Raw genomic sequence first — 19,853 nt, 5'->3', positions numbered from 1 at the left:
ACAGGCCTTCGTGACAGCAGGGGACGAACTTCTCGCACCGCTTCGCTACAGAGCGGGAGCGTGAGACAGCGCAGAGCTGCTTGCCCGCGCCGCTCCTAGGCTTTAATGAAAGTTAAACGCTGCCAACGCGTACGGTCAGCAGAGACCTGGCGCAGGTTGTGACAGGTGTGGGAGTGGCCCTGCTGGCCCCTAGCCCGCCCTTCTGGCAGCCGCTGTCACCCCTGCCGGCCACGGGAGCGCGGGAGCGGCTCAGACAAGCGCAGAGTTATCGAGATGGACCTTGTTTGTCACCGGCCGCCCCCCGACCCCTTCCCGGGCCGCAGGCACCGCGATGGCGCCCGCCCCGCCACAGCGCGAGGGCGGGAAGCCGCCCCCGCCGCCTGCGCATGCGCGCCCCCGCCCCCTCCCCCACCGCGGCGCCGCTGAATCAGCGTCAGGCGCCGCGGCGGCGCCGCGCGCATGCGCCGGGCGGGGCGCTCGCGCATGCGCGGCGCCGGGCGGCGCAGGCTATATATAGGGGCCGCGCGCGGTCAGGCGCCGCATTGCAGGCAGGATGGCGCGGCGGCTGCTCCCTCTGCTCGCGCTCCTCGCCGCCGGTAAGGCGCCGCCCGCGCCCCGCTCCGCTCCCCGGGCCGCCCGCGGGGCCCCGCGGAGGCGGGCCGGGCTGAGGGGGCGCGTGGGGAGGGCTGGCGAGGCGCCCGACGCCGCTGCGGCCCGGCCCGGCCCGCTGCGTAACGGTTCCGTGGCGCGGGGTGGGGGGGAGCTGCCGGCCCACGAGTGCCTGGGGCAGGCGAGGGTCCCGGGAGAAGCCTCCCTTTCCCCCTCTTTCTACAGAAATGTCTTATTTAGGCTGGTGCTGCGTCAGCAGGGCGCCCTGCGCCTGGTGAAGTAGGTCAGTATGACCTCTGTGGGCCCTGGTCTATCGATAGAAACCGTGTTCGCCTCTTGCAGCGGCTGCTCTGGAGCCTGTGGCTCGTCTCGGCCCCTTCGAGGGTAGGGAGGTGTCAAGCTGCTTTGGGGTGCCACGGGACTGCCCTCCCGTTTTATGTTTTTAGCAGTATCCTGCACCGAAAGGGATAACCGTTTTGGATATCTGCTCACCGCCTTGCTGGTGGAGGTTGAGGTGCAAAGGGTAAGGATGGTGGAGGGCAGGTTGAACCCCTGTATTCACTTTTATGTCCAGAAGTTAGAAAAGACCCCATTTGCATCCTAAACTCATCAGTGACTAGATGCAACTGCAAAAATGCTCTATCAACTGCTGTGGTCTTGCCTAAATCCATGGCATGGAGTTGATCCCCAGAAGTGCCAGAAAGTTAAGGCTCTAATAGCAGGTGACACTCCAGTCACCTGATTCTCTGATAATATTCCTGTAGGAGACTTGTTGGTGCTCAGCTTGTTTGCTCAAGAGTTCAACACCCCCTGCATTTAGTGCAAGGCAGCCTGAGAAGAGCCACATGATCAGTTTAAATGTGTGGGAGTAACTAACTGGCAGTCAACAGTAAATAAAATGGTGTGCAGTTGGTCAGTGCTATAGTATTTAAGGAAGTACTGCTTATAGACTGATAATTTGATGAAGAATCTCAGCCTGGAAGCGAGAAAGCAAATATATCTTTCACTTTGCTTATTTGCTTTAACGTAGTATGACTTCTGTTTCCTGCTGACACTTAATTTAGTGTTGTCAGTTACTTCTATTAGGGTTGTTTTCCAGTTGCTAAAGCAAGTGTAACATTGTGCCTTAAATGAAAAAGGGTTTGGCTTGAAGTGTTCAGAGTTTCACTTTGGTGCATTTAAGGAAATTGTAATGAGAAACCAGTCTAGCAATGACAGTTAGCTTGGCCTACTAGTTAAGAAGCATGTGTAGCAGCTGAGCACAGCAGAAGACTTGTTAGGCTTGTCCTTCTTTAGGAACCTCTGTTTTAATACAAGCATCTGTGGGTTTTTCTCCCCAGGATCTTTCAAGACTATCTGACTTACCTACACTAGGATCATGCAGTTTGCCCTGTAGGTTTTGCTGTGACACCCAAAATAATGATTTTTTTTCCTAGCAAGTGGATAAATTAGCTGCATCAAAATCTAGCAACTTCTGTTGTAGCTTAATAGAGGTACTTGGCTGGCTAGGACTGACCTACTTACAGTGCTCCTGTGCATCTTCCTTTTAAAGGAGACACTGTGGAATTAAAATCAGGACATAGCGTTCTTGTTAAACCTCAGGACTAATGATGTGCCTTTTTTTTTTGGTGGTATTTGACACTAGACAAAGAGGGGCTGGATACCTAGTTGCAACAGAAGTGAGTTACTCTGAACTGGGAATATTTTGTTTGTTTTCTCCTGGTAAAATAGCAACATTTTTTATTGCTTGCAGAGGAGATAAGTAGAATTACTTCCTTTTGAATCTAAAGGAGCTGAACAACTGTTTCGTAGTTACAGCTACCAAGTGAAATGTGCAAGTCCTTCTGCAGAACTGTTACACAGCCTGTTTGCATGCTCAGTTTGTGCTATTCTGAATATCAAAACAAGTTATGAATAGCCCAGGCAATCGCTACGAAATGAGAAGTCACAGATGGAGGGACAGGAGTGAGAGGAAGATTGTCAACCAAAACCGAACAGCATCTGCCCATTGGGTGACTCCTGCTAGTGGGGATTCTCCAGGAGGTTGCCCTCTGAAGCAGAGGGGTTTAATCTAATAGGCTGAGAGGAGTTTTTTTTTTTTTTTTTTTTTTTTGTATCAGTGGGGAAATAAAACCCAGTGGTAGCAGGTTCTGTTTCAGTGTCTTATGGTTGATCTGATCTTTCCTGGCAGGTTTTGGGATGGTGCCTTAAAAGCATGTGACAAAGCAAGAAATCTTGTCATATTCTCCTTTGTGTAGCAGCTCGTGGTAATTGATTTCTTGTCATTAGGATTGAAGACCTCCTACATAAGGGGGTACACACTTAAGGATTACAGAAGATGTGCATGCACATTAAAATAATGCTTCTCTGTGTATTGGGCTGCAGCGTAACATAGAATTTCAGATATTAAGACTTCCCTTGAAGCGACTCTGGTTTGTGCTCCTTACTCTGACTTTGTTAAACACTACAGAAGAGTGTAGAAATTGTGCTGCTCTGGTGTGACTTTTCTTAACCTATCATGGTACTTTCATTAAAAGTAGTTTTGCCCTGTGACTTCAAACAACAGTCGCACTAAAGTAGTATTCACAGCCACTGGAATATTGATGCATATTTTCAGTAGCTGCAGTAGTCTGGCAGCAGTTGGCAAAGCAATTCCTTTTAAACTTTGGGAAATGGCATTTTTGCAATGCCACCTTCTCTTATGCAAGAGTTAATAAGTTTCCCCCAAATCAGTAAAGATAGTACTTCAGTAGTAAAAAGCTGGCCTTGCTGCTCTGCTATCGTTAATTTTGTTGCAATTGTTTATATGTCCGCAGAACTGTCCCTCATACCATGCTTATCTTCTGGTGAGGGAAGCCAGGAAGCATCTGGGACTATGATGGGTGTTTTGCAGTGGGGCGATGTATCAGAATGGGGATGCAGCCTCCACTTTGAGGAAGAACCCCAGTATGGCCTTTACTCCACATAATGACTAACTTGCAGTTGGTGCAGTTCATGGTTACTTTTATCAGTGAATGCTGGACAGGAACACTTTGATTTATAACTGATACCTGGAATACCAATAACATCTAGCCAGATTTCATCTCTTCTTCCTTCTCTCTCATAAAACTGCCTGTGTTCTCACAGATACCGTGATCATTTTGCCCCCTTATTAATTCAAAAACATACTAGAAGTTAGGATTACTAGAAGTTCTTGGCATGTTATATGCTTACAGCTTGTAAAATGTCACTTGAACTTGCTTGCTCTTGAGAGGCTGTGGAGTAATAAGCTCTTCAGATAACTTAAGGTTAAGGTCACTCCTTGTCTTCTTGACATCTGCAAGATTTGGTGAAGAGAAGTAAATCCCACTTCGCTTTTTGAATGTGAACTCACTTCCCATTTGCAACTTCTGAAGGAAATGGGAAAGTTGGCCACTGACTGACTCATTAACAGAGTAGACTGATAGTCATTGTGGTCTGCAGAGGTGTTTTGGGGCGCTTATGTTTAACATAGTCAAGTGGAGACAAACCTGGGAAAAGAGCCTTTCTCCTGGTAAATTGCAGTAGACTAGGAACAAACCAGTTTGAGTTTTCTCCCAGATTTGCCTTCAGAAACAAATGGCTCAGTTTCCTTTTCCTGCTATTTCCATTTTGCTTGTAAGAAACTAAGTATATACCCAGGACCCTAGGGTGGCTCTGGATACTCAGCCTGGATAGAAAGCTGGAAAAAGAAGGAAGTTTTTAAGATCTCAGAGCACTTTAATTTGGGACTTTGAGGGTATTTCCAAGTTCCAAATTATCCTTCCTCCTCCTGTTTCATTTCAGTGATGGATATATTGGAATTGCTTGCTGGAGTAAGATTCCTTCTAAAATAGAAGGAAGCAGGTCTGAAGCAGGTCAAGGGGGGATAAACAATGCAAAGGAGGGCCGAAACACCCCAGCCTTCAGATAAACTTGTTTGATGTGCCAAAAATAGCAGCTTCTAAGAACTTGGGGAAGGGGGGCAGGTTTGGGTGGACATAACATGTGACTGGAGAGCTAATCAATGTGGAAGGGAGAAATCTATTTAAAAAGGGATGACCTCAAGCAGGTAGAGAACAATATATGAAACAAAGGGATGCTGGAGACCTAAGACAGTAATCCCATTGGGTTTATCCAGCATGCATTAGGAGTTGTTTGAGGTAACAGATGGTGCTTTGTTTTCTCCTGGTTTGTAGCTGTGCAGGGATGCGATGTGAAATAACCTGCTGAGACTTCCCTCTTCTTGCAGGAGAGATGGTTTTGAGGGATCTGGCAAGGTAACTGTTAGGATTCCAAGCTAAGAATCCTTCATTCTGCTGTGAAGCAGTAGTCTTAACACTCAGATGGCTTTCTGTGTGTTATGACATGAGTTAAAACCCAAAGGAAAAAGCAAAAATACTGTCTTCAAACTGAAATGGAAGAAGCAGCTGAAGGCAAAAGCGGCACAAGCAGGAAAGGATAGAAAGCTACTTTTTGAATCTGCAAAATTTGAATTAATGCAATTGTTTTTCCCAGAAAGGGAGACTGGATAATGCTGCAGTGAAGATGCATCTTGACTTATTGTTATATAACCCAGTGCATTGTAGAGCAACGCAGACTTAACTAAGTCACTGCAGAGAATCTGTTGGCTTCCCTGGCAGAAAAGCCACATAGATATTTTAGCACTTCCTTTTTCTTGCTGATGTATCCAGGAGCGAGGACTTGAAATAATACTGGTAAGGAGGTGCTTGGAGAGTTCTTGTGCACCTAAAAGCTTTTTTAATCCTACCTGGCTTACAAGTAATGTGCTTGAGGCTTCTCGTGCCGCCTAGTTCCTCTTGGTTTCATGGTCTGTGTTTCTTGTGGCTGTGCTCAGCGTTGCATGTGGTGCCAGCGGTGTTATCCTCAAATCTGGAGCCGGCTACGCAGCCGGGGACAGTGCTTTGAGCAGAATGTGGCTCTGTCAGCTCGAGTATCAACAACTTGCTGCTTCTGGTGGGACTTTTGATGCAGGGAAAACAAGGCAATTGGGTGTAAATTAGTTGATATATTGACAGAGATTAATCCTAATATTTACCTTTTTTTCTTTGTCTGGAACAATTTGCAACCTGTACCCCTCGCCTCAGGGTATCAGACTGCTGCTTCACTCTTCGGTTACTTCTCCCTGAGTGTTGTAAACTTAAACTCTGTCCTGCCTATAGCACTTGCTCTTTCCTGGCAGAGCAGAAGGTTAATGACTGCTCTTATTTGCAGGCTGTGGCAGATTTCACCTGAGCCTGTGAGTGTGTCTCTGGTTACTGGATGAAAAGTTGTTTCTTCATAGGTTAGTGCAACCCCAGGAGAGACTGCTAAACAACTTCTGCTTACTCATGGACAAAATGGCTGTGGAAAATTGGGAAAAGTTGAGTTTCTGGCCTGGGTGAATCAGCACAAAAACTCCATGGCTTGGACTTGTCCTCTTGCTAATAGTGCAGATCACTCAGCCTTCCCTAGGGGTGTCCAAGGATAGTTGTTTGTGTTTTCCTTCTAAATGTCATGGGTGCAAGGCAATTTGGTGTGGGAGGTGGTGTAGGTGTCTTGCATGTTAAACTCTCCTGGAACCTGCCTCTCTGGAGGGATAGGGCTGGCTTAATCTTAGTCTTAATCAAGTAAACCCTCCTCTTGTATTGAAGCAGAGGTACCAGAAGATAGAGTTTGAGAGCTGGAGAGTTTGGAGATGTTAAGACTTGGCAAAGCAGCCAGGTTTTGTGATTTCTGATGTCACTTTAATATCAATGTTAAGGATAATGCCATCCTTGTCACCTTGGAGCCTACTGAAGGAGAAAGGGATAGGAGCCAATAAAATGTTCTAGATGTAGGTGTCTGTGTTCATAAGGGGCTTTCCAAAGGAAAGTGATCCTCCTGGTATACTTGCATAACCTGTCTTAAGATGTGCATGCATGAATAGCATGTTCAGATAACACTAGGTGTAGTTTTATATTAGTTAAGGAATCTACCAGGAAAGTGCTGTCGACAAAAGCAAGGGCTTGCTCTGTGTGCACAGCCGAAGAACTAACCAAGAAGAAAGTCTAAATATGTTCAACTGCTTTAGTTGATAAAATACCTCTTTGCTTTCTGTCTCTTTCTTTGACTTTGCTTACAAATTGCTTCCATCTGTGCATGGTTTTTGTGTCCTCCATGCAGTGTGTTGGGGCTTGTAGTCAAATTAGTGTGTGCAGGTGCCTCTGCTCAGCTAGGTGTGACTGCTGGCTCAGTGTCAGTGACTGCAAGGGCAGGAGGGCAAAGAACAGGGCTCTCATCTGGGGAATAACAGCTGAGCTGGGGACTGCTGCAAAGAGCAATTTCTCTTGATTCATGACATCTGGTCGTGTGTCTTTCATGTGCTTAAGCCTAAGTGGCCTAAAGGAAAGGCAATAGGCATTCCTTATTGCACTGCCCTGCTCCCTTTGCAGTGGAAATCTCCCCAGTGTGCAGTTTAACCTTCTTTTTTTCCCTTTGCAGCTGCGGCAAGCCCCCTTCTGTGGCAGAAGGACTGTGTGAAGGGCCCTGAGGTGTGGTGCCAGAGCCTGCGGACGGCGTCGCAATGCGGAGCTGTGAAGCACTGCCAGCAGACTGTTTGGAGCAAGCCTACTGTAGTAAGCATCAGCTACCCAGGCTCCTTCCCTCCCTGCACCTTGGGGAGCTGCTTTCCATATGCTAATGCCTATTTCCAAGGCTCTTATCGGAGTGGAGTGCTGCCTCTGAGTAAAGCTTGGTGCTGTGTCTTAATTTAGATGCTAAAACTTGCTTTCTACTTTACCTTGTGCAACTTGTCTGCTGACTCTTCCTGTGACTTACTTCACAATCTGAGCTTTACGTGGAATGGAGCTGGTGATTTTCCAGATTCAGTCCTCAAATATTTGTAATTCAGAACCTTTTGATTCTTACACGGAGCCACCCCACACTGATAGACCTATTACAATAAATATATAAGTATCTTCAGTCTTTCCTATGAGTTGATATTTCACAAGATACACTCTGTACTAAATCATGAAGAGTAGTGGCATAATCACTGGATTTAACATGGCTTTTCAGGTCAAATTGTACTAAATGTAAGTTCAATACTGGATGTAGGTGTGGCTTGCTGTATGGTTTCACAGATTCTAGTGAAGTGTATTTGAATAGATGGAATCAACTTTGCATATCTGACTATGGAAAAGTAAGGGTGGGAACTTGTTAGCTAGGCAGAGCTGTATTAAAATACATGAGGCTGAAAAGTTGCTATGCTTAAAGTGCAGGTCAACTTGGATAATGATTTCTGGTGCTTTTAAGGGGGAAGTTGTGGTCAGTCCTCTTGGACTGCAAGTTTGGGTTCTTTGCTGCAAGTTCCACTTTGTGCAAAATACTTAGATTCATAAAACCTCTTTATTACTCCTGTCCCAGGATTTTGGAAAGCTGGTTGCTCAAAGATCAAGGGTAAAACAGGTTCAGAGAAGGTCCTTGGGGCAGAGTGCTTCAGGCTGCATGTGACAAGCTGCTGAACTTGCTCATAGCACAGAATTAAGGGGTAAAAATCAAGTGGTAGCATGCCCGATTTCTCATTTTCAGTTATTTACTGAAGAAACTGGAGGTGGATATGTTTGAAACAGCTTCCCCCCTGCAGCTTCAGCCAGCTATTTCTTTCGTTTTTTTCTTGGGTGATCCTCACCCTCTCCCTTCTTATTTAGATGCTACCTTGCGATGTGCTTAATTTTGCCCAAGAGTAACCCTCTGCTCCTCTCCCTAGAACAGCATCCCCTGTGACTTGTGTAAGGAGCTTGTGACAGTGGCCGGCAAGGTTTTGAAGGACAACGGCACAGAGGTAAGCAGAGCTCCCTTTCTCTGTCCCAACGTGGCTGCCTTGCCTCAAGATCTCAAGAGGGGGTAGAAGAGTAATCTCTATCATGCTAATCCTGTGTGTTTTGGCTGCTTTCAACATTCACTGTTTAGATTAGGTAAAGCTTTTTTAGTCTGGTCTGGACTAGTAAATTCTAGAGTTTTTAGTTTGTAGCACATGGGTGATTGTTTCCTTCAATTGTTTGTGTGCCAATGGAACATTAATCCTAAAAGGTAGAGTACTTCAATCTCTAGAAGCGAGTGGTTATATAACAAAGTGAACTTTTATTTGCATGACTTTTCCCCATGTTCTGTTGTGAGCACAGGGCACTTGTTGTAACCTAATCTGTCCCTCTAGTCCATAATTTCACTTCTTGTGTTTAAATGGTATATGGTAGTGGAGCTGTGTTGGCCAGGCCTTGCTGGAAGTATTTTTTGTTTTGTCTTTGTCAATGTCTCACTGAAGATCGGCACCTAGAGAACCTCATTCTGCTTTTGCTTGCCCGTGGTCTTGACCTACCCAAGTCCTGGGCTTTCTCATACCTTTTGAGAACAGAAAGAGCTCTTCTGGTGTCCTTATGGTTTGATCCCCTTTCTGCTGCAGGATGAGATCCGCTCTTACTTGGAGAAGACATGTGAGTTCCTTCCTGACCAAGGCCTTGTCTCTGAATGCAAAGAAATTGTGGATTCCTACCTGCCAGTCATCATGGATATGATCAAAGAAGAGCTAGTAAGTAGATATTACAGATTCCTGGAAACTGGGCCCCTCTGGATCCCTGAGTTGCCCTGTTGAAGCAATTAAATTTGTCAGGTCCTATAAGCTGCTAGATAAAGACTTGCCTTTATTTAAGCTGGGGCTCTGTCTGTTCCCTTTTTGTTTACAGGCAAGAACAGTTGTTTAAGGTTAACATTAAGTTAATCATAAGTTAACAGGCTTCAGATAAGCCTGTTGAATCACCAAAGAATGCTTCAGATATCTGCAAACTGCTACAGAAAATATTTGGAAATTCTCTTCGTGGAGAAGAACCCTGAGAATTCTGAGGAAAACAGTTTAAACATGAAGAATTTTCTGTGTAATTGGCTTTGTGTCATGTTTTTAAAGCTGAATCACTGTAAATGTCATAAGAATGTTATCAATCTAGAGCTTTTTGCCTCTCTCACCTTGTTCAGGACAAACCTGAAGTCGTATGCAGTGCCCTTTCGTTGTGCCAATCCCTTCAGAAGCACCTTGCAGCGGTGAAGCTTCAGAAGCAGCTCCAGTCCAACAAGATACCAGAGCTGGACTTCTCTGAACTGGCATCTCCCTTCATGGCTAACGTGCCTCTTCTCCTGTACCCTCAGGACAAACCCAAGCAGGAGTCCAAGGCGAAGGTGCTGTAGTGTCAGTGTGTGAGACTTAATGTTTTCCAGAGCTTTAGTATTTCTTTGTGTAAGAGCTTATTGAGGATTATAGGTAATGGGTTACCTTGCTAGACTTGGATTAAGCCACATGTTTCACATGAGTGCCTGTTCTGTGGTGAATATTTTGCTGCTCCTTATAGACTGTTACCTTTTTCCTAGCCTCTGTTCTTAAAGATAATCTCAATAAGATGAAAGCTGCATCCACTATAGGCTGTAGACAAAGACCACAGCTCTTTAGATTAAGACAAGTCTTGTGCTGGGCCTTTCCCACCCCCAACTGTGGTAGTTAAGCAGGTTGTACTGGAAATAACTTCTTTCAAGTGCAACTTTGGCATCGCTTCTCAGAGGAGTCGTCTGCATCCTAATGAACGCTTTGGTTTTGTCCTTCAGAGGAAGCACTGATCTCTGAATCCAGAGATGACAAACTGGATGGGAAAAGAACCAGAAAGCTGCAGGGGGGAAAAAAATGAGACAAGCTGCAAGCATAGGCTGAGTCTTGATGATAAGTTTGAGTCAGGAAGAGGCAGTTGAGTGGGCAGAGTACTGTTGTGGGTAGAGAACGCTGTTGTGCAGAGTTCCTCCTCTGCAAGCAGCAGAGGGATCTGTCCTAAGGGTAGAAACTTCCCTCTGTAGTAAAAATCAAGGAGTTTTGAGGTGATCTGGGGTTTGAGCTGAGCAGGTACCTCATCCCCATCTAGTGGCTGGTGTGCATACGAGCACGTACCAGTGCCTTGGCTTTTCATATTACTTCAGGTTTTAAGGCCTTCTGGGAGGGTTTATCAGAGTGCTTTTATATATAAGCTAAACTAGCTCTTAAATGTAGTCAGAAATGATGCCTACAAATGGGCTGTGTGGTGACTTGCCAATTTGTCCCCTTTCCTCCTTGCCCCAGGGCACTGGCGATGTCTGCAAGGACTGCATTCAGCTCGTCACCGACGTCCAGGAGGCCGTGAGGACAAACTCCTCTTTTGTGAAGTCCTTAGTGGCTCACGCCAAGGATGAGTGCGACCGCTTGGGACCTGGAATGTCTGATATGGTAAGGGCCTTTCCTAAAGAAGAGGGGTGCCCGGGGCCTTTCCTAAAGAGGGGTGCCCATGTAGCAACATTAAGCAGCTTGTGCCAATGCAATTTCTATTAGTAAAACAAAGGAGGACATATAGCATATAGAATGCATTGCACAGTATAATGGCCAGTCAAAAGTGTCAAGGGTAGGTGAGAAAGGTCAGAAAGTGTGGAGAGAAGAAAGCTTGAATTTCTGCTCATCCTTAAGGGCATCTGCAATAAAAAGGCCCTGCCTAGATAATGTGGTAATATCGTTTGGGGCAGTGCCCTGGGGAAGAGAAGGGCTCACGAGATGAGCAGCATTGCATGTGCAGTGCTCGAGTGACATGAAATACCATGTCATATTTGGGGCAAGCCCTAGACAGTTGTTTAGCAGGACGGGTAAATTAATACCTTGAAAAGTGCAAGGAGGATTTTAACTGTACACCTGAAGTGACTTTATTTACAGCGGTTATTTTCTTCCCCCTTCCTGCAGTGCAAGAGTTACATCTCTGAATATTCAGACTTGGCCATCCAGATGATGATGCACATGGTAAGTTCAGCAGAATGTAGTATTTGCTGTTAGTGCACTTCTGCTTTGCGTAGCTAACTTATAAAGAAATAAACAATTTTGCAATAAAACTCCAGAGAATGCTCTTGATCCAAGTCTTTACTATTAACTGTATGAACTTGGCACTTATTGAATAGTAGATTTGGCCTAAGGATGTGTGCTTGAGCACTTTTCTTTCACAGCTATTTAATAGTGCAAAAAACTAGTCCTTTGAGACAGTACAAGTATGTTTTTCTATATTAATTGTCTATCTTGTGCTCAAGTCCCTTTTATCCTCAAAATACTAGCTCAGCATGTTAGGGATGGTCCTTGTCGTAGCTGGCAAACACAGTCCAGTCACGTATCAGAATGTGGCAGTTGGAAGTCATCCTAAACCTCACTTCTGTCTGCTGTTTTTTGGGGCTTTTGATAGGAGCAGTGGAGAGTGATTACCACCAGTTTTGGTCTTGTGCAACAGTAGATTTTTGCCTCTGGCCATTTTTGTAGTGTCTTTTTTTCCTGATGTTTCAAAACTGTTTTAAAAAAGAGCAAACCCTTCCTTGAAGGCTATGGTCCTGAGTTTTCCCAAGTAACGTAGTAAGTTATTGGTGAATTTACATGTGGAGTGCATGGCTGACTAGAGCACTCAGACTGTATATAGAGGTTTTGAATTCCTTCCTGTAGGACTTGGTTGCTCAAATTAGAGCTCGAGGTAACTGCACAGCATCAACCAGCATGATTTAAATGTGGGGAGTCACTCCAGCACTGCCAAAGTTTTCAGTGCTGGGTCTCTGGGGTGGGGACTGCATATTCCCCCTTCATGGAAAGAGTGTATGTACTTCAAATGCTTTTTTCTTAACTTATTTCTAATTTCTCCTATCTTTCTGTCTCCAATCTCCTCTGTCAACAGAAGGATCAGGTAGGTGAGCAATTCCCTGTGGTGACACCTTGCTTTTCTGTTCAAGGGCTTGTAGTTTACTCGCTGTTAGTTGTGTACATGGTGTGATTGTACTCAGTTTTGACAGATACAAGGGATACTTAAGGGATTAAAATAGGGAAAGAACAAGAGACTTCCTTTAGTGAATCGGTGCTGTTTCCAACTCCAGGCACCAACTTGTGATGCTAAGACTTAACCTTGATTATGACTTGGCCAGTGGAGCTGAAATATAATTATTTTTGTGCAAGAAAAGTGGAAAATGTAGCCAGTGGTTCCTCTCACCTTCTGGCTTGAAGTTTGGGGTCAAAAGGACTTTAGTGAAGCTCTTCCTGGCTCTTCTCTTGGGTGACTTTAAAGCTAGGTTGATACAGGTGTTCAGAGTACATGAATTTTTTTTTAAAAAAAAGGATGTAGGAGGCCTTTAGACTCCTGCTTCCTAGAGCTATTCAGGTTTTTGATGAGCACAGTTCTGGGGGACCTTGTGTCTGTCATCTCTCTGTGGGGACGTGTGTATGTGGTGTTGCTGTAGCATTAATATCTGGAAATGCTTTTGGTAATGCATGAAGCAAAGGGCTTGACTTAAAGGTACTGCCTGGAGTAGTGTGAAGCAGTTGCTGTGTTTGAGATCCTGCTTTTGCCTGCGCATGAGGTTATGGCATGATGCATAAACACCAACCTCTGCTTGGTGCCTTGGTGACAGTGAGGTGTGACCTTCTGTCTGTAGAACTGAAATATCACCGAGTTTGACAGCCTTTCTAGGGAGAAACTCCCAAGTTTTATGCATTTCTCTGTAGAGCTTTTCTCACTGTATATGCAGGCATAATGTGGCCTCTTGTGGTATAGCTTGCCTTGTATATTCAGTACTTTCTGTACTTGATAATGTTCTTTTCAAAAACCCTTGAGAAGAACTCAAAGCCCCCCTGAGAGACTTCATTTTGCTGTTTCTTACCTATAAGAAGAACACTCAATGCTGCTTCTGTAGAGCCTTGCAGGGAGGGAATTCCTGCAGGGCTGGGTTTTAACGTGGTTAACATTTCTTATAGACTGTGATGAGTAATTATGCAGGAATGTGTTGCTGATTGTTTAAAGGAACCTTATTACATACTTCAAAGAAGGTAGTTTGTGGATGGGAAGTCTCTTCCAGGCTTTTTTTCCCCCTTGGGTGACCTCTGAAGTCAGGATAACTAGCATCTTCTATAGGGTGACTTGAGGCCTGGGGGGAGTAGCCTCATGGATGGGGTCAGATGTGATAGTGGTGGCCTCTCTGGTGCTGGTAGTTTTTAAGTCAACTCCTTTGTGAGGGACTCCCATACTGTGCTAGCTCATGGTAAGGGGGTTTTTATGGAACCTAACCTCTTCCTAAAGCTGCTTAATGCAACTGGAAGCTGCACCTGGTGGCTGTCCTACCTGTAACCATATCAAATGCTTCCTCAGTACCTCAAATAGAAGTAGTCTTGAAACATAGGTTATGATGGAGCCTCTTAAAGCGATGGTCTCTATTCTTTGCCCTCCTGTAGGCTCCATAAAAAGGGCAAGGAGTCCCCTAGACACTTTTAACTGATGATGCATTTCTTTCCAGCAACCGAAGGACATTTGTGCCATGGTTGGGTTCTGTCCTTCCCTGAAATCTGTTCCTCTTCAGAAGCTAGTGCCAGCTCAAGTGGTTCATGAAGTAAAAATGGAAACTGTGGAGGTAAGGTAGCTGCCTTAGTACTGTTCTCACAGCTCTGTGATCCTCACTGCTTTGCTGTAATAAAGTAGATGAAGCAGAAAAATAGACTTGAGACTCTCTGTAATCCAACCACATAAAAGCTTGGTGTCTTCCTGTTCCTGTGGCTCTTCTGTGAGGTGGAAAAGCTGACTGATTTGTTAGAATAGCAGAGCTATAAGGTATTGCTTCAAGTTACCTTTGAAATAAAACTCTTGGGTTGCTATACTTCAGTGCAATAAACTCTAAATTGGTGGAAAAACCCTTTCTGAACATGGGTTTTGCCTGATGTTTTTAAAGTTATCCTTCAACCCTTTAAAATGAGACAGCAATGCTCATACAGATGAGTGCAGTTAGTCTGAACTCTGGAGCAGGATTTGGACAAAACACCTTAGTTTTTCCCACAGCCTTTGGCTTGAAGTGTGCCAAGTTTTTTCAAAGCCCCCTTTTTGAGGACAGCTTTAACTTCTGATTAACTGACTCCGAATGGAATCTCCAAGTTCCTCTCTCTCGGCTTCTTGTGCTGGCAAAAGGGAGCTCTTGACTCTAAATTGCTCTCAACTAAAAAGAAAAACAAACATGCAAAAAACAAAGCACTTCCCACTTACCAACCGTGCCTAAAGCGAAGGTATCGTTACTTTTTCATGTCTATGGGATTCAGTCCCCTTTCTTAAATGACCAAGGTATCTTAAGGGTACAAAATCCTGCTTGTTCACCAAGGTGCATTGTTACTGAGACCTTTGAGGCTTTTGGCTTTTATGATCTTTTGAATTCAGCTCAGATTTACTAGATAAGCGAGATGTCATGCTTCATTTGAAGTTAAATGCCATTAGAGCCTTAGTCATCTGTGCCAAATGTGGTGAAGTGTTGACCTACAGTTTTATAAATATTATCTTTCTTCTGTGACACTGCAGAAAACAGCAGTTCAAGAGAAGACATTTTCTGTGTGTGAAATATGTGAGACTGTGGTGAAGGAAGTGACTGGCCTGCTGGAGAGCAACAAGACAGAGGTAAAGCTGAGAACAGGGACTCTTTCAAAGCTTTCCCTAGAATGGTGCTGTTGTAGGGGTGGAAGCGGGTTCATTTATTGCTTGTTTTCGTGCAAATGAAACGCGTGCTGTCCTTGGGCACAACAAATAACTAAGCAAATGTACGTAAGCCTGGGGTTTCTGCTGCTTCATTTGCCCTGTTATGCTTCAGGAGGAGATTGTACACGAGATGGAGGTGATCTGCTACCTGTTCCCCATGAGTGTCAAGGACCAGTGCAAAGACTTCATAGATGTCTATGGCCAGGCGGTGATTGACATGCTTCTGGAAGCAACTAATCCTGAGACTGTGTGCGTTATGCTGAAGTGCTGTGCAAGCAACAAGCCTCCTCAGCCAGGTTGGTAATGAGGAAATCAGCATGTTGCAAAATGAGCTAGCTTACCTCTGATTGTATCTCCTTTTAAGGACTCACACCCGTTTAGCTTGATCTTGCCTCCTTTCTTTCATCTCGGGGGGACTCCACGAGTGTCAATTTTATTTTTTTCTCTTCAGTTTTAGTGAAACCCGCGGGTGGCTTCTGTGATGTCTGCAAGATGGTGGTGGCTTATGCAGACAAAGAACTGGAGAAGAATGCCACGACAGCTGAGATAGAGGCTTTGCTGGAGAAAGTCTGTCACTTCCTACCAGAGTCTGTCAGTGACCAGGTAAAGCACCTGTGAGCAAGGCAGGCTAAAAATCAGTGTTAACTCTGGGTCATCAGGAGCTGTCCCTGTGCCATTGGATTTAGGTAGATTCTGCAATGACACTTAAGCCTACCTCACTTTCCCTAGGGAATCTTGGAGCTGAGGGAATCTCTCCTGTTGGAGACTGGCAGGAGTTTGGACCTCTGGGGGTCTCGCATTTGCCTCTTGTTTAGGGCTTGGCACTCCTGAATAGATGGACTTCCAAGGACTTGGCTCAGCTGCCTGAATGTACTGCTTTGCAGTCAGTGATGGTTTTGCCTGGAAATCCTCTGAGAACAGTGTGGGAACTGCTAAAGGGTTTTTTTTCTTAATGCTGATCTTGTTCGGGGGATTAACCAAGTAATTGGAAGCAGGCTGGCATAATTCCAGGGAGATAGCAAAAGGCAATACCTGCTAGGCCATTATCATCAAAAATTACACGGAAGTCTTAGGTGGCTGCTGAGTACCAGCAAGAGGCAACTCCTTAAGTTTAGTAGGCATAAAATATACAGCTATTAAGTGGCTATGAAGCAGCTATCCCTGCTGACTGCTGTGAGGTGGTTTATAGTTGTGGCTCGTTTATTAATCAGTGCCATTAGTCTCTGCTGAGAAAGCTGACAACTTTCTGCACTTGGTTGCTCCTCTCTGCTGGAGGGCTGGTGGTTATTGCTGGGTGGAGATGCTGCTGCTTGGCCTGAAGCAACAGCAATGGTGCTAAAACTGAAGAGGCATTAGCGTTTTGCTGTTTTCTTCAGGATATTTGTCTGCAATTTGTGTGCTTTTAGTTGAGATGTGGTGGTGGTGGATGGCAGAGCATCCAGGACAAGACTTCAGTTGAAACCTGTCCTGCTGGTTCCTCTGCCCCTCTTGAATGTCACATCAGACATTCAGAGCTAAGTGCTCTTGGCCTGGTTAGCGCAGTGCCGAGTCCTCAACCTGCAGAGCTCAAGCCTCCTTCAGGTGTTTTAAGAATAGTGCGTGTGCCTGGTGGCACGAGGCTGTGTCCTGCCTCGGTCTGGTCAGCCTCAGCAGAGGGGTGTCTCAACCTGTGCTTTGTTGCAGTGCGTTCAGTTCGTGGAGCAATACGAGCCCGTGGTGGTGCAACTCCTGGCACAGATGATGGATCCCACTTTCGTCTGCACTGTGAGTATCACGCGGGGTCACCCTAGGCTCTGATTCTGCCTCTTCCATTGCCCAGCATGCAGGTTCTGCCAGAATAAAAATCAGCTGGGGGCAGTCAGGTGTGCAAGGCCTTGGGATGTGGGGAATGGGCAGCTTCATGCATGCATGCTTCATGCATGCAAGGATATGGAGGACAAGAGCTGTTAAGGTTAGCAGCTATTGAAGTTCAGTGGCAAGGTAGAGCATGCCCTGAACTCGATGAGAAGTTAAAATGACACCCATGGAAATAGGTCCCTTCCAGAAACTGTCCATTTTTCAAAACATAATATGCAAAAGCATGAAAAGGGAGCTTTTTATCCCATCTTAACTGTTTGAAATCTGCTTGTTTGGTTGCAATGATTGGGCAGCTGAGCTCCTGAGAATACTGTGGCATTGCCCTTATATTCCCAGGCTTGGGAAGTGACTGCCAGGTGTAAGTTGGGAATTGAGGGGTGCAACTGAAGATACTGACTTTGCTGTTCCCTTTGCAGAAACTTGGAGTCTGTGCAACAGCTAAACAGCCTCTGCTGGGGGATGATGCTTGTGTCTGGGGTCCGGGTTACTGGTGTAAGAACATGGAGACTGCTGCTCAGTGCAATGTAAGTAAAGGAGGATTCCCTTTAAATTCCTTTGGTGCCACCTCTGATTCTCTTAAAACTTCCATTCCTCTTAAAATGGATACATTCCCCTCCAAAAGTGTGGATACGAGCTAGAGGTAATCCTCAAGTTTGACTTCAGCTTTCTTGGAGCAAGAAAGCTGCTTTCTTCCTGTGGCTCCTGCTCCTGTTCCCTGCCCTCTGTCAGCATTTCAGAGTCTTTAACAAATGAGCAAAATGAGCTGGGTGTTCTTGTTCAGCAGCAACTGATGGAATATGCCAGGGCTCTTAAAAATGGGCTCCAGGTATTGCTGTTGGCTGATGCTTTCTTTGCCAAAGTGCAGCCCTTAGTGGTTAAGGGTCATCAGTGTTCTGTCCCTGTCCGGGAACAGAGAAATTATTCACTATAGCTTTCTCTTGAGATGTTTGTTTAACGAAAAAAAGACTTGATCACAAAAATCTTGGCTCAGAATGAGGTGTTGAATAAGTGTACTCTTTGCAAACACAGGCTTTTTTCCCCCTCAGTCATGCTCTGCTCTCTCCCTTTAGGCTGTCGATCACTGCAAACGTCACGTGTGGAACTAAAAGAAGCATTTCCAGTTCTGAAAGTCGCTGTGACGCCTGCAAACACGGGCTGAGGCTGCTGGAGAGCTGCCCTGCAAGTGCCCCTCCGGCCTCACTAACAATTTGACCTTCAAGTTCCTTTATTGTAACTTTTCTGTAGCAGTGCTGCTGTTGAAGGATCAGATCTTCGTTGTTCATCTAAAGATATTTCTGGTTGTACAGTTTAACTCATTATGCTCCTAAAAAATAGTCAGTGTTGTAGATTTTAATTGGTAGACTGAAGTGTTTTTAGGTGCAGAGAAGGTGAAATGAGATGAGGGTATTATCTTTTAATGAAAAAGAAAAGAACAAGACAGTGATAAACTTTCAAGTGTCTTTCTGTGGCTGGAAGATTACAAGCTTTCCATTTTTAACATCTGCCTGGAATATTCATTTTCTGTTAATTGTAAGGGAACCCCAAGAGGTAGTGTGAATCCCTGCCTCCCTCTGGCTGGAATTCTCAAAGCTTCACAAATGAAGGAGGGGACTGTGTGTGTGCCCAGCAACTTTGCCATCCAAACTGGCACTCTTCCTTGTGAACAGCTCCGAGGGCATCTCTTTCCAGAGTTTCCAAGCAGTAACGGGAATGCACCTAAATTGCTGTCAGCAGCCTCAGCTTGCTCATGCGCTGGTGTTACTGGCACACTGGACAAGCCAACCTTGGTGCTTGTGCAGTAGAAAGCAACCCACCCAAATGGCCCTAATTGCTGGTACCTGAGGCACAGATTCTCTAACACCTTGGAGTTGTGGCCCTCCCCACTCGCTGTACAGACCTGTCTGTTGAAGCAGTGGAGAAATGCCCAGGAAATCCAAGGTTTTGCAGGAGTCTGGCAAGAGGCTGTCTCGGGGGACTTGTGCCCGAGGACATTATCATGCCTGTGTGCTGCTGAGTGTGGAACAAGCCCCTGAGGTTGGGGAGGGCAGCAGGCATCGTGTTTTCTGTGGCTCCCCACAGTGGTTTAGTCCCCGGTGCACCAGGAAGCGTGTGATTCTGGACAAGTTAACCCCCAAAATGCACGTCCTGAAGCAACTCTGGAAAGACCTCGGGAAAGGACCCTGAGCGGAGGTGGAGCTTTGACAATTCCAGCCCCATTGGGAAAGGTGCCAGCAACTGCTTTTGTGGTGTCTTGGGGGAGGCTGGGAGCTCTAGGAATAGTGCTTTAGGAACAAGCAAACTAATCTTCATGGAGTTTAACTGAAAACCACTCAGCTGCAGCTTTTTTGTTATTTGTACATACTAATTGCCTGGGCAGCATTGCCAGATATCAAAACTGATTTGTCGTTTCTGATTGTATTTGTACAGGACTCTAAAGGGCTCATTGCTTTGGGGAAAAAAAAAGTCCCCTAAGACTTGGGAGCTGAAGCTTTCTGTCTGGGCAGGTTTGTGCAGTATTCTGCAGTTGTGCAGAATATTCCAGTGCATATTATATTTTGGATAGGCAATGGGCTCTTTAGCCTGTACTAGGGCAACACTGCTGTGTCACATCATGTCATATACTCTTCAGTCCCCTCAGTGGACTGGCTTTCCTCAATGTGGGTTTGTGGGATGAATTGACCCTTGCTCTTGCAGGTTGGTGAAGCTTAGATTTTTTTTTTTTTCTTGGGTTTTAGCATTGAGCATCCTTGAGCAGCCTTTAGGGCAGGAGGAGCTAGGGAAGCCTTATGTCGATGCTGGGGAATCTCCTTATCAAGTTTTCTCACTTCC

The 19,853-nt window shown here is 45.5% G+C and overlaps 1 protein-coding gene across 1 annotated transcript; it reads left to right on the top strand.

The window, feature by feature from the left end:
• Nucleotides 1–505: 505 nt before the first annotated feature.
• LOC104576253 (prosaposin) lies at nt 506–18,403 on the top strand. Its single transcript, XM_088525469.1, has 14 exons — nt 506–596; nt 7,090–7,223; nt 8,354–8,428; nt 9,047–9,172; nt 9,613–9,807; nt 10,736–10,879; nt 11,381–11,437; nt 13,951–14,064; nt 14,994–15,089; nt 15,280–15,463; nt 15,619–15,770; nt 16,851–16,931; nt 17,441–17,548; nt 18,095–18,403. The coding sequence occupies exons 1-14, from the start codon at nt 554–556 to the stop codon at nt 18,128–18,130; spliced, it is 1,545 nt and encodes a 514-aa protein (XP_088381595.1). The 5' UTR covers nt 506–553; the 3' UTR covers nt 18,131–18,403.
• Nucleotides 18,404–19,853: the final 1,450 nt, after the last annotated feature.

The sequence above is a fragment of the Tinamus guttatus genome, unplaced genomic scaffold (genome assembly GCF_059628265.1).
Source record: "Tinamus guttatus ecotype Peru unplaced genomic scaffold, ASM5962826v1 Tinamus_guttatus_pri_ptg000023l, whole genome shotgun sequence".
Classification (NCBI taxonomy): domain Eukaryota; kingdom Metazoa; phylum Chordata; class Aves; order Tinamiformes; family Tinamidae; genus Tinamus; species Tinamus guttatus.
The sequence above is the reverse complement of the archived record's forward strand: the minus strand, read 5'-3'. Positions and strand labels throughout refer to the sequence as shown.